Source organism: Felis catus, chromosome F1 (assembly GCF_018350175.1).
Source record: "Felis catus isolate Fca126 chromosome F1, F.catus_Fca126_mat1.0, whole genome shotgun sequence".
In the NCBI taxonomy this organism is placed as follows: domain Eukaryota; kingdom Metazoa; phylum Chordata; class Mammalia; order Carnivora; family Felidae; genus Felis; species Felis catus.
In genome coordinates, this window is record NC_058384.1 from 45,127,311 (window position 1) to 45,142,766 (window position 15,456).

At 35.8% G+C, this 15,456-nt stretch overlaps 1 protein-coding gene across 13 annotated transcripts in view; it reads left to right on the plus strand.

Annotated features, from left to right (window-relative positions):
* KCNT2 (potassium sodium-activated channel subfamily T member 2) overlaps positions 1–15,456 on the plus strand; it is a 363,444-nt gene that overhangs the window by 247,212 nt on the left and 100,776 nt on the right. For all 13 annotated transcript variants that reach the window (XM_019822157.3, XM_019822162.3, XM_019822163.3 and 10 more), the window contains 2 exons: positions 6,316–6,465; positions 8,806–9,035. In XM_019822157.3, coding sequence (XP_019677716.1) covers positions 6,316–6,465; positions 8,806–9,035 — 380 coding nt within the window. The remainder of the gene's footprint in view (positions 1–6,315; positions 6,466–8,805; positions 9,036–15,456) is intronic.

Consider the following 15,456-nt stretch of genomic DNA (forward strand, 5'->3'; position numbering starts at 1 on the left):
GAGCTAGAAGACAGCCTTCAATCCCATGCATGGGTTTTCCACAGCATGACTTAAAAAAGCTTAAAAAGATCTGAGCCATATTCCTGGCACCCCATCTGAGTGTGTTGGTCACAAGGTGAGGAAACTCAAGCAGTTAGATTGTAGGATGTACCACTGGTAAATAAGATGAGGGAAAGTGGAAGAGACTTTCTTATCGGTGATCATATACCAAAGTACAGCCCTCATTCCCCATAAAGGGATAGTCACATGTGCCTACAAGACCCTTTATAGTGATTACTAATTAGAATTACTTTGAAGAGCAGCAACGTCCTGTGGAGAATCAGCCTGAACTGGTAAGATTGAAATTTCAAATGGGGTGAGACTGAGCTTTTTAATAACTGAACATGATTTGAAATAAATGGGACCTGCCCAAGATATTATTATAAGACAGGAATGGGGGATTTGACAGGACGTGCTTAGAAGGCTACAAGGTCTCGAAGACTTTGACAAAGGGTTAGTTTATTCACTTGACTAGGCGTTTTTTCCCCCTTTCTCCTAAGGAATTGTCTATCACCTTTCCTTCCACTTCTCTTTAAAAAAAAACAAAAAATTACTCACTTAGACATTTGTTTAGAGTTTAGAATGCATAGGAGAGCAGACACAAGCTTTGTTTCCTTCTAAGCTGCCTCATCTAAGTTTTTTCAAGGCTCTCCTGACTCTAGTTTTGGGTGCATGCATTTTACAGCATATCTCTTTATGCAGGGGAAATAGATATCTCAAAGAGGTTCTTTCAAGTATGAAGCATATACTGTTACTCTGTACTCCATTTATTGTCTTAATAGCATATTTCATTTTCATATTCCTATCAGTTTTCTTTTTCTACTATACTTTTATAAACAGCTGGAGATGGAAGTGATTTTGAAAATAAAGGTGGACGTAAACTGGTTTAGGAAGCATTGATTACCAGTAAGTTTTCAGTAAAAATGTTAGAACATCCTAAAAAGGGTATGGAGTAAACTAGGCTGTGCTGTTTTACAGGTTGCAGTATACTTTGAGCTTGACAGTAAGTAAATGCACAAACCAATTATTTTCCCTAAAAGTTCATTTGCTTAGTGTAAACACATCTTAAATCTTCATTAAGTGGCTTTTTGTAACTTTCACTAAGCTTTCCATTCTGTGTTTTTTGTCCCTAATATCTTTTGTGTTTTTACTGCTGCTGAGGTTAAATTTATTTCATGTCCATTAGCGATTGAGGAACTCCATGATTATTTTTTCTAATTCTAATGGCAAATTCATCATAGGGAAAGTAATTGGTTAGACCTAAAAAATGATTCTGGTGAGAAGACAGGTATTATATAATTAGGAAAGCAGAACATTTAGTAATTGAGCATAAAGAACATCGTTAGATTATTCTTTGTTCATTTAGCCAAACATTTATTAAGCACTTACACTGTGTCAGAATGGATGTCAGAGTCTCAAAAGTATAGTGGTAAACAAGACATGATCCCTTTCCTCATGTGGCTTATTTCACAGGGAAGCTAGACATTAAGGAGTAATTAATACAATTTAGTGTTACTATATCATGAACAAAGTACAGCACTGCAAAGCTAAGAAGTAATGAGTAAGCTATAGGTCAGAGAATGAGTAGAGCTTTGGAGATAGGACGAACACCCTTGTGAAGAGTCCAAAATATAAGAAAGAGTTTCTTGTTCAGGGTAAATTAAGGAGTGCTCATGGCTGGAACACACGAGAGAAAGAAGACAGAGGTAACAAATGAAATTTGAAAGGTAGGTATAGCATAGGTCCAGAGGGATTTGTAATGATGATAAAGAAGTTCACATTTTTAAAATGGAAGGAGGAAGCCCTTTAAACATTTTCAACAGGAGAGTGACATGAACTGATTGGAGTTTTTGAAATTCAGTCTTCTGACAGCACCATAAATAGATTTGTAATGACCAATACTGGAGGCAAGGAGGACAGATAGTGGGATAGGACTATTTGAAAAGTGTAAGAATTGATGGAGAAAGGGACAAGTGGTGAGATCAAAACCCACCTAGATGGTGGAATTAAAGAATTCTCTGGTATGAGAAGTTTGGAAATATCTTTTTATTTATGTGATTGTTTTCCTCCATTGAAAAATAATCTTGAATTGTTTCTGCCTATAAACATAAAGTAAGATAGATGAAGAGAAAATTTAGGGAGAATAGTAAATTGAAGACAAAGAAAAGGTTTTTTTATACATCTACAGGCCGTAAAATGCCCTTTTTAAAAATAGAGATATAACTGCCAGGTAATATTACATTAATGTCAGATGTACAACATAATTCTCTCTCTATATATGGGTATATGTATACACACATACACACATATACGTAGAGAGGAAATGATCATGCCAATAAGTCTAGTTAACATTCATCACCACACATACAATTTTTTTCTTGTATGCCAAACTTTTGAGATTTACTCTCTTAGTAGCTTTCTAATATATAATATAGTATTATTAACTATAGTCCTCATGCTATACATTATATTCCAGGACTTATTTAGTATATAACTAGCAGTTTGTACTTTTTGCTCACCTTAACCTGTTTCACCCATCTCCCCAACTTCCCCTTTGGCAACCACCAGTCTGTTCTGAATCTAGGAGTTTACTTTTTGTTTACTTTTTTTTTTTAGATTCTACATCTAAATGAGACCATATGGTATTTGTCTTGGTGACTTATTTCACTTAGCTAATAACCTCAAGGTCCATCCATATTGTCACAAATGGCAGGATTTCCTTTTATATAGCTGAATAGTAGCTCATTATATATATTTACACCATATTTTCTTTATTCATTCATCCATCTACAAACTCTTTAGTTATTTCTATGCCTTGGTTCATGTAAACAATGCTGCAATGGACAGGAGGTGCAGATATCTTTTTGAGTTAGTCCTGTTTTTCTTTTTTTGTGATGCAATTATAAATGTCTCAGACATTCAAAAGTTGTAAGATTATTGTCATTAACATCCAGGTGCCTAGCATTTCAGATTAAAAAAAATAAACATTACAAATGTTTCTGAAGCCCACATATATTATCTCTGATTGACTTCTTTCTTTCCTAGGACATAGTTAACTAAAATAACAAATCTGGAATCACTTCTTTTATTTAACATTTTATATTTGAGATTTCTCCATGAGATTTTATAATCAGTAGTACCTGCATTTTCACTCTTATCTTTATGGATTCTATTTATTTATTTGTTTATCCATATTTCTGATAGACATGGGTGCTCGAGATTTTTATATATTTTTTCTCTTCCATTAGCAAATCCTTTCTGGTCTACTTTCAGAACACACCCAGAGTCTAATCTGGTCCAAACCATTGTCATCTAGCTGGATCATTATATTAACCTCCTCATTGGTCATTACCCCTTCTTCAGTCTCTTCTCAGCATCCTGAACTGTGGGGATTTTTGTAAAATTTAAGTCAGAATCTTCTCCCATTCTGTAGGTTGCCTTATAGTTTTGTCGATTACTTCCTTCACCACACAGAAGCTTTTGATCTTGATAAAGTCCCAATAGTTCATGTTTGCCTTCGTTTCCCTTGCTTTCAGGGACATGTCTAGTAGGATGGGTAGATGGGTGTTGGGTATTAGGAAGAGCACTTGTGATGAGCACTGGGTGTTGTATGTGAATGATGAATCACTGAATTCTACTTCTGAAACCCATATTGCACTGCATCGTAGCTAACTAACATAAACAATAAAAGAAGACAAAAAATTAAAGTCAGAATCTTTTGCGCCCATCTTTGAAATCCTCCAGTGACTGCCAAATCATCCCAAGTACAAGTACAAGTCATTGTAAAATTTTGTAAACCTCTATATGACCCCTCTCCCTTCCCAGTTATCTCTCTGGCCTCATTTTTTCTCCTCCCCTAACTCCAGCCAAAGTGGCCTCTTTGTTCTTTGTTCTCTGCTTCAGGAAAGTACTTGTTGGTACTTCTGCCTGAAACAATATTCTCCTGAGTATTCCTATGGTTGCCTCTCCCACTCTCTTAAAGATTTTTACTCACATGTCAACCTCCCAGCAATGCCTTCCTCAACCCTACCTTTTACTTTTCAATTCACTGCTCAAAATTATTCCCTCTCTGATTTTTCTCCCTACACTAATCACTTCCAACATAACACAGTTTGCTTCTTTTGTTTACTGTCAGTCTTCCTTCACTAGAGGCTTCAAACAAGAAGGCATTTTTGCTTTCTTAACTGCCATAACTTGTGAATCTAGAACTTTCCCTGACACAACCTAGGTGCTTGATAAATATTTCATGTAGGAATTAATGAGTGAGAACTGAACTTACCCAATGATACTAAATGGCATTATTAATTTCTTACATTTCTCAAAAAATTCACATGAGCTAAAAGGGGAGCATTTTTATATATTTACAATTAGCTGAACCTAGAGATTCTTGGTTACCTATTAGGAATATATTTGAAGAAATCATAAAGATGTTTCCTGGCATGAAAGCATAAAATAGCATGAGAAGAAGCAAATGATTTAAGGAAATCCATCTGAAATGTCCTTGTATAACCCTCTCCTTTTCAAGCTACAATATCGTTTTCCCATTTCAGCCCCTGGACTTAGGTGTATGATTCTTTTGAATAGCTTTTAGTACCCTTGTGTGACAATTATTTGACTCCATGCTACCTTTTGGATCTCAAATAAACCATGATGAATTACCGGCATCTTCTCTTACATTTCCAGCCCATTTAAGTGGATTCTGTCTTTGCCAAGTATCATCTTGCCAAGTAGCACTGTGGTACATAACAAAGATGATTTTATTTTTGTTTGCCAAGAGGAACGTTTTCCCTACCAGGAACAGTTATTCCTAGAAAATAATAGTTAGATGTAGCCATATACAGGCTGTAGTCAAAAGTGTTTTTACTTTATTTTTCTACTTCCAAAAACATATTAAAATTATTACAGAAGAAAGAGTAAAGGTTTTAAAAGCATTAGTGTTCAATAGGTTGCCTGGGCTGCTTAAAGCTGTCTCCAGAATCTAGCAATGAGAAATGTATAACAGCAAAATAATAATGGAAGCTAACATTTTCTGAGTGATTACTATGATCCCGACATCTGCTAAGTGATTTATTTATATTACCTCATTTTATCTAACCCAGTGAGGCTGATACTGTTTTTTCACAGAAGAGGCAGAGAATCACTGAGAAGTTAAGTAACTCACACAAGATCTTAAAATTAGGATTCAGATCAGGCAATCAGACTCCAAGGTCTAGGCTCTTGACTCTTAAGCACAATTAAGCATACCTGGAAAATATATGATTTTTTAAAACTTAGTTACTCTTCTAAATGTCAATAAATGTATTATCTCTAATAATCCTTTAGACAAAACTCAAGAGTTTAAAATGTTTTTAAAACCCTAAATATGACAAATATGATTTGTTATCTGCTTTTATCCATTCAAAATCTATAGACAATCTACTGAAATATTTTGATATTTATACATTTATCACTTTTCTCCTAGCATATGCATTTTTTTGTGTTTATAGAGTCCATAAGCTTTACTCAGAAAAAGTAAATGAAATATATTATAAAAAATAGGAAAAAATAATTTTTCATAGGTTGACTTTTTTTATATATTTTCAAGGCCACTGAGGAGAGCATTCCAGAAAATAGAAACTGTACTTTCTGTGATAAACTTATATTCTTTTAAAAAATACTGGTGATTGAAGACCCTTTTATCTTGAAGAGGTATCTTTTCTTAACTGCTACATAATTGGAAGGAAGCCATTGCTATGATATGGACAGAAATTAAGAGTATGTTTTCTGTGAAATCAACTTGATAAGTTGACATGTATGAATACATAATTATAAATACGAAGCAAAATCAGTTACCTACAGGGGCCAAATAGGTATCATAAATGAGATGAAGTAGGCGCCATGTTACTTAGACTATAAAAAGTGTAATATGTAGGATTTGCATGACAGGATAGACATAAACAGAAATTAAAATGAAATGCTATAAATGCTATATCTCATTGGTCATGGTCAGGATAAATGTTTTCATTAACTGGAGTATGAAAAACTACTTTCTAGGATTGTGCCATCTTTCAAGCTTATTATATATTGTGTTAGTTTCAAAATTTTTGTAGTAATTCTTTGTGTTTGTAAATATCATCATTTAGAGCACCATACATATACTTCTTTGCACTGTGTTTACTAATTCTTCCTGGAAGGAAACTCCAAATTATGTATGGCAACTGTTTTTTTTGTTTTTTTAACTTCATTCACTGTGTTTTTCTCTTGGTGTGCGTGTATGTGTGTGTGCTTTTGTTGCAGAGAAGGCCAGCAGTCACCAGAACAGTGGCAGAAGATGTATGGTAGATGCTCTGGCAATGAAGTGTACCACATTGTTTTGGAAGAAAGTACATTTTTTGCTGAATACGAAGGGAAGAGTTTTACATATGCCTCTTTTCATGCGCACAAAAAGTATGTTTCTGCTTCCAGAGTGGACTTAAAATATAAATCAATCATACCTTATAAACACAGTTTTCTAAAATACAGCCCATATTGGTGCTCATGAATTCCAAGTATTATGGAATTTTTAATGTAATTACTGAGACATTTGAACTCTGAGCTTCTGTATGATCTCTACAAGTTAATATTATTAGGTATAAAGTATAACTTAGTAGGAATATTGACTTTAGTAACTTCTTTTTAAAGTTGATTTTGAGAGAGACAGACACAGTGCAAGTAGGGTAGGGGCAGAGAGAGAGAGAGGGAAAGAAACCCAAGCAGTCTCCATGCTGCCAGTGCAGAGCCTGACATGGGGCCTGAACCTATGAAACCTTGAGATCATGACCCCAGCCAAAACCAAGAGTCAGATGCTTAACTGACTGAGCCACCTAGGTGCCTTGACTTTAGTGATTTTTAAATTGTCTTTAACATATTTTAATCTATTAATGGGGCGCCTGGATGGCTCAGTTGGTTAAGTGTCTGACTTCAGCTCAGGTCATGATCTCGTGGTTCTTGAGATTGGGACCCCTTGTCGGGCTCTGTGCTGACAGCTCAGAGCCTGGAGCCTGCTTGGGATTCTGTGTCTCCCTCTCTTTGCCCCTCCCCCGCTCACACTCTGTTTCTCTCTCTCTCTCTCTCTCTCTCTCTCTCTCTCTCTCTCAAATAAATAAACATTAAAAAACTATTAAAAATATTTTAATCCATTAGGAATTTACAAATAAATGAAGTGAATCTTATTTGGAGATCTAATTATGAAGTGTTGTTTAAACATGTAAACAAAGGGGTCACCTGGGTGGCTCAGTTGAATGTATGACTTCAGCTCAGGTCTAGATCTCTTAGTTCTTGACTTCAAGCCCCACATCAGCTCCCTGCTGTCAGCACAGAGTCTGCTTGGGATCTTCTATGTCTGACTCTGCCCCTCCCCAGCTTGCACGTGCCCTCTCTCTCTCTCAAAAATAAACATTTAAAAAATGTAAACAAAGTCATAATAACATTTATAAAAACTAGACATTTAAAAAAGCTTTCTTTGGCCAGAGAAATAAGTTAAAAAGTAATCAATAGTATCTTCTAATTCAAACATGAAACATAATTTTTTTTCCTTTTTGAGAAAAATTATTTACTGAAGAAATAAAAATGTATGTTTATAATGAAAGTAGTATATTATCAGTATTATAAATATATTGATAAAACATTTTTAAGGTTTATTTATATCTAGTATATTCTACTAATGTAATATTTTATGTATTACACTTAAATTCTCCATGTGATTCTATCCATACATACTAAATATACTTTTGATGTTTAAAAAATATTTAGTTTATAAATAATTTGTATTCAATAGATTTATTTGTAACACTATAAGACATATTGAAATAAAAACATTCAGGACATTTTCTGTTGGGAGCATAACCTGAAAAAGTATAAAAGCAATTATTAATATCTGTTCAATTTAGTGCTTGATATTTCTACTAATTAAGCTGTGCACCTATTCAGACTATTAAATTTTTTATTCCTAAAATTCAGAGTAAACCAAATATGGTAGACACAGAACTAAAAGAAATTTAGGGACCCTGATTCTTCGTCATGTGACGTTGGTAAGTTTCTTCCTCTCCTTTAGGCCAATGGCTTTCAATTTTTTTTGACTAAGTAATATTGTTTTATGTTTTTTGATCAAATGAAAATACATATTTAAGGAAAGACCCAATACACACACACTTTATAAAAAAAATTCTTACCCTTCCTAATGATATAAGTATACATCAGTATAATATGCTGATGTTTTCTATTATCTTTTATTCTCTTCTGCTTTATTTAGGTGAACGTATACATACATATATATATATGTTATAATCAACTAAATTGATTTCACAACACACTAAGGACATAGTTTCTTTTCCTGTGAAAATAGGAAAGTCTTGAGAATCTTGAGTCTTGAACTTTTAGGATCTTTTCAAAACGCTTTAAAAGGCTTTGATTTGCTGGAGCACCTGGGTGGCTCAGTTAATTAAGCGTCCGACTTCAGCTTAGGTCATGATCTCACAGTTTGTGGGTTCGAGCTCCATGTCGGGTTCTGTGCTGACAGCTCAGAGCCGGGAGCCTGCTTCAGATTCTGTGTCTCCCTCTCTCTTCTGCTTCTCCCTAGCTCATGCTCTGTCTCTTTCTGTCTCAAAAATAAGTAAAAGGCTTTGATTTGGGTTTTAATCTTCCTCTGCCTTATAACAGTTTGCTAATATGAAAACTTAAAAACAAACAAAAACTAAGAGCTTGCTGAATCACAATTCTTAAACTTTTATTTATTTATTTTAAATTAAGGTTTGGCGTCTGCTTGATTGGTGTTCGGAGGGAGGATAATAAAAACATTTTGCTGAATCCAGGTCCTCGATGTATTATGAATGCTACAGATATATGTTTTTATATTAATATTACCAAAGAAGAGAATTCAGCATTTAAAAACCAAGACCAGCAGAAAAAAAGCAATGTATCAAGGTCATTTTATCATGGACCTTCTCGATTACCTGTACATAGCATAATTGCCAGCATGGGTAAGTATAAATAAATTTGAAAATATCATTAGTTTCTTTCTTTAAAAAAGCATAATAAATATACTCCAATGTTTGTTAAAATTTCAACATCAAATTTAGAAACTACTTGTGTATATTATAAATTTGGTGTAGCTGCATATACAGAACAAAGTTTCTAAGCTGTTAAACTGGTAAGAAATGTAGCTAATTCAAAATTGCCAACAATTTTTCGTATTTTTGATTATAATACGAATACCCAACACTTGTGTATTTCTTTTGTAAGTTCTGTATCCAGTTATCAACAGAGGCTATTTCAGATATTCACCATTTTTCTCAAAACTCTTCTTCCATCCTCCATCTCAGGATTGAAGGTAGGTTTTATAACCTAGAAGTTAAAAAAAAAAGGAAATGGATCCAGAAAAATAAGAATTTCCTTTAATATTTGCCACCAAACTACCTACAAGCCCACAAACATTCAGTTTTTGTCACAAGGAAATGTGTCCTTTCTTTTAACATTTAACATTTTAATAGGAATGTCATCACTTATATAGTGGGCCCATCTCTTTTACCTCTTCTGGAACCTCACCTGTGTTTTGATTCATCCTCATTACCTAACTTTATTTTTTTCAAAATCATTGGCTCATTTCTCCTTCCTTTGTTTTTTTCTCTGTCTCTGTCTCTGTGTGTCTCTCTCTTCATAAACACACACACACATACACACACACACACACACACACACACACACACACACACACCCCTGAACCTCTTGGAATGACATCTTCACAGGTAAATTCCTTGAAAGAGTTGTCTTCAGTTGCTGGCTTGTTGTCCCTTCATGCTCTACCCAGTTCAGTCTGAAATCTGCAGTCCTTATGTCCCTACTCTGACAAAGTCACCACTCTTCTGTTTGTCACTAAATTCATTGAGCATCTTCACAGCATGGGATAGTTTTGACCATGTTCTTCCTGAAACACTCTAGTGCTTTTTCTCTGTATCGTGTACATTCATTTTCCCTAAATAGTCCCATCTGTTCCTATAGATTGATTTGCCTGCCAAAAATTGATGATTCTCTCATGTAAATCATTAACTTAAATTTCTCTTCACAGCAACATATTCAACGGTGTACTGGTTATTTCTGTCTGGATGCCTCACAGGAAAAACTAGCACAGCATATTCAAATTGAACCAATCTTTCTGCCATCATGCAAAACCATCTTCCTCCTCTATTTTTTGGCTAAAGAACAGATGACACATTATAATTTATAAAGTCACAATTCTGACTTTTCACTCTTTCTCTCCTCTCATATCTCAGAATTCACCCAATTCTGTTAAATCTGATCATTGAGTAACCCCGAGAGTCATTCCCTTCTCTCTTTGTGCATTGTCTGTATGGTCATGGTCTCAGTCTCCATCATCTTTCCCCTCAACTGCAGGGTAAGTCCCCACAACCTTCTCTCCATGCCTTGGTGCTGTCTTGCATTCTTCTCCACCTTGAAACCAGAGTAATAATTTTTACATAATTTTGAAAGTGTCATTGTCCCACATAAATCATTTGAATCGCTTCTTATTGGTCAATGGGAAAAAGAAATCTGAATTGTATAATATCACATGGCTTATAATTTGGATGACCAAAATCTCTTATTCTCATGAGTCAATCTCAGTTTCCCCAGGACAGTTCCAGTTTATATACATTGTCCCGGGTGTAATTATTGAATTCTTGATTCTCAAGAAGATAAATTGCACAGTCACTTTACTTATACATTTTTTAATGATTCCATCTTAATTTTCTAGTCCTGTATTTTATCATCCCTTTAATTGCACTCCTAAGTCCCAATCATACTAAATTCCTTTCAATCTTCACTAATGGTTTCTGACCGGTAGAAGTTCGCACATGAAGTTTCTTTTGACAGGATCTACTCCCCAGCCTCCAACTTTGCCCTGGTAACAACTTCTAATCCTTTGTATCTCAGTCTCAATATCAGTCTTTCTGAGACATATTCCATGGCTCTACTTGGACTGTATTAGGTAACTCTGTTTGTCATTGATATAGCATATTATCTTTCTTCTACAGTAGTCCTACTCATTATCTTTCCATTATTCACAATTACTTATGGAGTACCTAGTATGTGCTGGAAACTCTTATAAGTATTTATGATAAATTAGTAAACAAATAGAAAAAGATCCCTAGCTCCCAGAGCTTACATTCAATCACAGAGAAGACTGGCAATAAATAGCACATAAAAAATAAAGAAATTATTTAGTGTGTTAGAAAGTGATAAGTAATAAGAAAAAAGAAAGAGGGAAACAGAACTAGTTAAAAAAAGTTCTATGAATTCTGGAGAGACTGGATTTTTAAATGAGGTGGTTATTGGGCCTTATTGAAAAGGTGACATTTGAGAAAATACTTGAAGAAAATGAGGGAATTAGCTCTGTGCATATCTGGAGGAAGATCAAGTCCCCACTGGGAGCCTAACTGGGCAGTCTGGGAACAGTAAAAAGGTTCTTGTGACTCAAACACAGTGAGGGATAGTGGGGTATAGGAGATGAGGTAGAAGACGTAAAATAAGACAAATTGTGTTGGGGCTTTTAAAGTCAAATTAAAGATTATTGTTTCTACTCTGAGTGAAGGAGAATTCATTGAAAGTTTTAAGCAGAGCAATGGCATTACTTCATCTATGCTAACCTATGTTTTAATGCAATCACTTTGTCTGCTATTGAGATTCTTGGTTTGGCCAAAGGATCAGAGTATTTTCAAGTGGAAATGGTAAGAAGGAGAAAATTCTGGGTAAACTTTGAAGATAGAATAATCAGGGTTTGCTGATGATTGTAAATAAACTGAGAAAAGAGAACTGTGAAGAACTCCAAGGTTTTCGGTTTAAGCAACTGGAAAAAGGGAATGGCTGTCTATTAAGATAGAGAAGGCTTGGGGGAGTGCAGGTTTGGCTGGGGTCATGGGGGGGGTGGGGCGGGTAAAAAGTTCAGTTTGGGTCACACTGAACTTCAAATGTTTGTTTGACATTGAGAAAAAGATGTCACATAGGAAGTTAGACATAAAAGTCTAGAGTTTAGGAAAGAGTTGTATACCGAAAAGGTAAATTTGGGGTTCGTGAGCTTATGTATTATATTTAAAGCCATGAGACTGAACAAGATCATTGATGAAATAAGTATGGACAGAAAAGGGATAAAAACAAAGAGTAAATCCTGCAGGATATCAACATTAAATATCAGGGGGATGAAAAGAAACCAGCAAAAGAGACCAAGAAGGAGCCATTGGCAAGGTAGTAGGAAAGCCTGGTGAGTGTGTGGTCTTAGAATCCAAATGAATCAAGTGTGTCAAGATACTGGAGTGATCAGCCATGTCTACTGCCACGAATAGTTCAAATAACATCAGAATTGAGAACTGGCAATTGAATGTAACAAAATGGTGACCGTTGATCTTTCATTGGAGTGGTAGCGGAAAACGGCAGATCGGAGGGGTTCATGACAGAATGGTAGAAGACAAATTAGATACGCTAGGTCCAGTGTCTCTCAAAAAATTTTGCTGCAAAGGGATGCAAAGAAATGACTTTGTAGTCATGGTGGATATACAAGGAAGTGAGGAGGGCAAGGCAATTGGGAATATATTTAAGAGAATGAACATAACGATAGACCGTGGAACTTAATTTAGCTAAGGAAATGAAAAGCCATCTTTGGTTGAAGGAAACTGAAAAGGTAGTGGATTCAAAGATTATAATTCCACTGGGAATTAAAAAGGGTAGAGGTGGAAGGAGAAGAGGTGAAAGTACATATCAGAGAATGAGATGCCAGAAATAGAGTTTACATGTACTAAATAGTAACTGTCAGATTTAGGGTATGACTGTGAGAGTGAATCGTTGAAGAATGGTGGAAGAAAAGGCCATTAGGAACTAAGTTTAGAGTATTGGAAGGATCATCTTCATGTGTAATGAAATATAAATCTATCTACATGCATAAAGAACTTGCCAAGAATGAGGACAGACATTGTACTGGACGGACTAATGCAGGAACTAAACTATCCAAGCATATTCATTTGCATTGATGCAGGTATCGGTTAGTTAGAGAGTTGAATTTAAACAGGATTTGCTTTTGCCAGGAGAGTAGGGGAGCAAAAATGTGACAAGGGAGCCAAGAGTGTTTGCTAGCAAATAATCATACTGCTTAAGTATGGAGCCTAAGGTGGGTAAGAAGAGAAGACAGAACATGAAAGGAGTAAGGGAGACAATTCAAATTTGGTATCATAAATACAGTTGAAGTTCCAGTGGAGTGAAACCGTAGCTGAAGTTGAGACACAAATAAAAGTGACCTAAAAAGATAGGAAATAGTGGTGGTCAGAGGGTGAATGCAGGAAATGAGTAAAGGGAGCACTGTTGTAATTGGTTATAATAAAATCTAAAGAGTGAATGTGGAAGTAAGGGGCTAAGATAAGGTGAAAAGTGATTTCTTTAGTAAATTCAAGGAAGTGAGATTTTGGATATGGGAAGGTTTATTTACCTGCATTTTTAACACACTGAATGAGGCAAGAAAAGTGTTATGCATTGGATTGTGTCCACCAAAATTCATATGTTGAAATCCTAACCGCCCCCCCCCCCCCCGCCCCCCGTAACTCAGAATGTGATCTTTTGGAGCTAAGGTCTTTACAGAGGTGATCAAGGTAAAATGAGATCATTAGGGTGGGCCCAAATCCACTGTGACTGGTGTCTTTATAAGAAGGGGAAATTAGGACACAGAGACACATAAAAGGAAGACAGTGGGAGGAGACATAGGGAGAAGATGGCCATCTACTAGCCAAGAAGTGAGACCTGGAACAGATCATTCCCTCACAGCCCTCAGAAAAAAACCAGTCCTTCTAACACCCGGATTTTGGATGTCTACCCTCCAAAACTATGAGGCAATAAATTTCTGTTTCTTAAGCCAACCAATTTCTTTGGTTCTTTGTTATGAATGCAATAGTATTGGCGAAACGGACTAGAATCTTTAAGAAATAAGTAGAATGGCATAGTATTAGTTACCAAACAGAGCCATGAAAGATAGTGGTGGTAGAATCTTGAAGGTAAGGGATACAAAGCTGGTATTTTCTAAAGGATAAAAGGAAAATGGTCTAAAAGAGACAGTGACAGCACTGAAGGTATTTATCTACCTCCAACCCACCGTTTTAAAGGGGTGATGGGAAAGTGTTAGGGAAGAGCCAGGTTTGTTAAGGAAAGGAAATGTTCCAAGAACAGCTTGTTTCTGTAATTGAAACTACTTTTTAAATTGCGTCTTCCCTGCTAGATTCTTTCTCAGGATCGTATCTCTCAGGCCCAGTTTGGTGCCAGGTGTCCGTGTTGGCAGAATAATCAGGAAGTGACCAAATTTCCCTATGTTGGGCAAGAAAATGATAAAGCGGTAGTTGGGGGTTATGTGGAGTCAAATATATTTGGAGAATGGAGTTAAAAGATCATGATTCCTTAGGAAGCAGGAGGGGATTTAATTCCCCCAAGAAGAGTAGGGATGAGCTTTATGTAAATGGAGGTATGTTTGTTTGCTTCTAAGCAGAAATAAAGGAATAAAAGTTTGGTGAAACTTTCATGTTTGTTTAAAGTCAGGGAATTGAAGGGTTTTTCTACATTAAGTTCTGTTTCCTCCCTGAATATGGCACTGTGGTTATCTGCAGAGGATAAATAATATACATAAGATTTTTTTAATGTTTTAATGTTTGTTTATTTTTGAGAGAGAGAGGGAGAGACAGAGTGCGAGCAGGGGAGCGTGCAGAGAGAGAAGGAGACACGATCCAAAGCAGGCTCCAAGCTCTGAGCTGTCAGCACAGAGCCTGATGTGGGGTTCAAACTCATGGACCCCAAGATCATTACCTGAGCCTAAGACGCTTAACCGACTGAGCCACCCAGCTGCCCCTATACATATGAATTTTAACTCAAAATCTTAGGATATAAATCATGTATTGCTTTTCTTTATTTTTGTAAGTCAAATATATAAAATTTAATTTTTAATCAATTCCAGACTTAATAGAAAATTTAATCTCATTTTCTCTAGGATCCCCATTCACCCCTCCCCCAAAGAGAATGAGTTATAGATTAGTCCTTATTTATGATGCTAAAATTTTGGGTGAGTGTATAGTTTCTGATGGCAACCACCTTTACCTTCGCTCTGATATTGGAATCGCTGAGTGCTGGTAGCCACATCTCTTTCTCAGAAACAGCAGTTCTAAATATGTTCATCTATGCCCCTCACACAAAGGCTTCCCCACTGACTACAGACACACTAGGCTTCCCGTCCGTTTAATCTGAGTATGTGTATATGAAGAGGTACCAGTCTCTGAAACTTGACCCCCAGAATTTATTTGAATTTTGAGGAATTCTCAAATATTCTCACTAGACTTGTGCTACCAACCCTCACCCTCAAAAACATTCTGTTCATCTGTCTTTCTG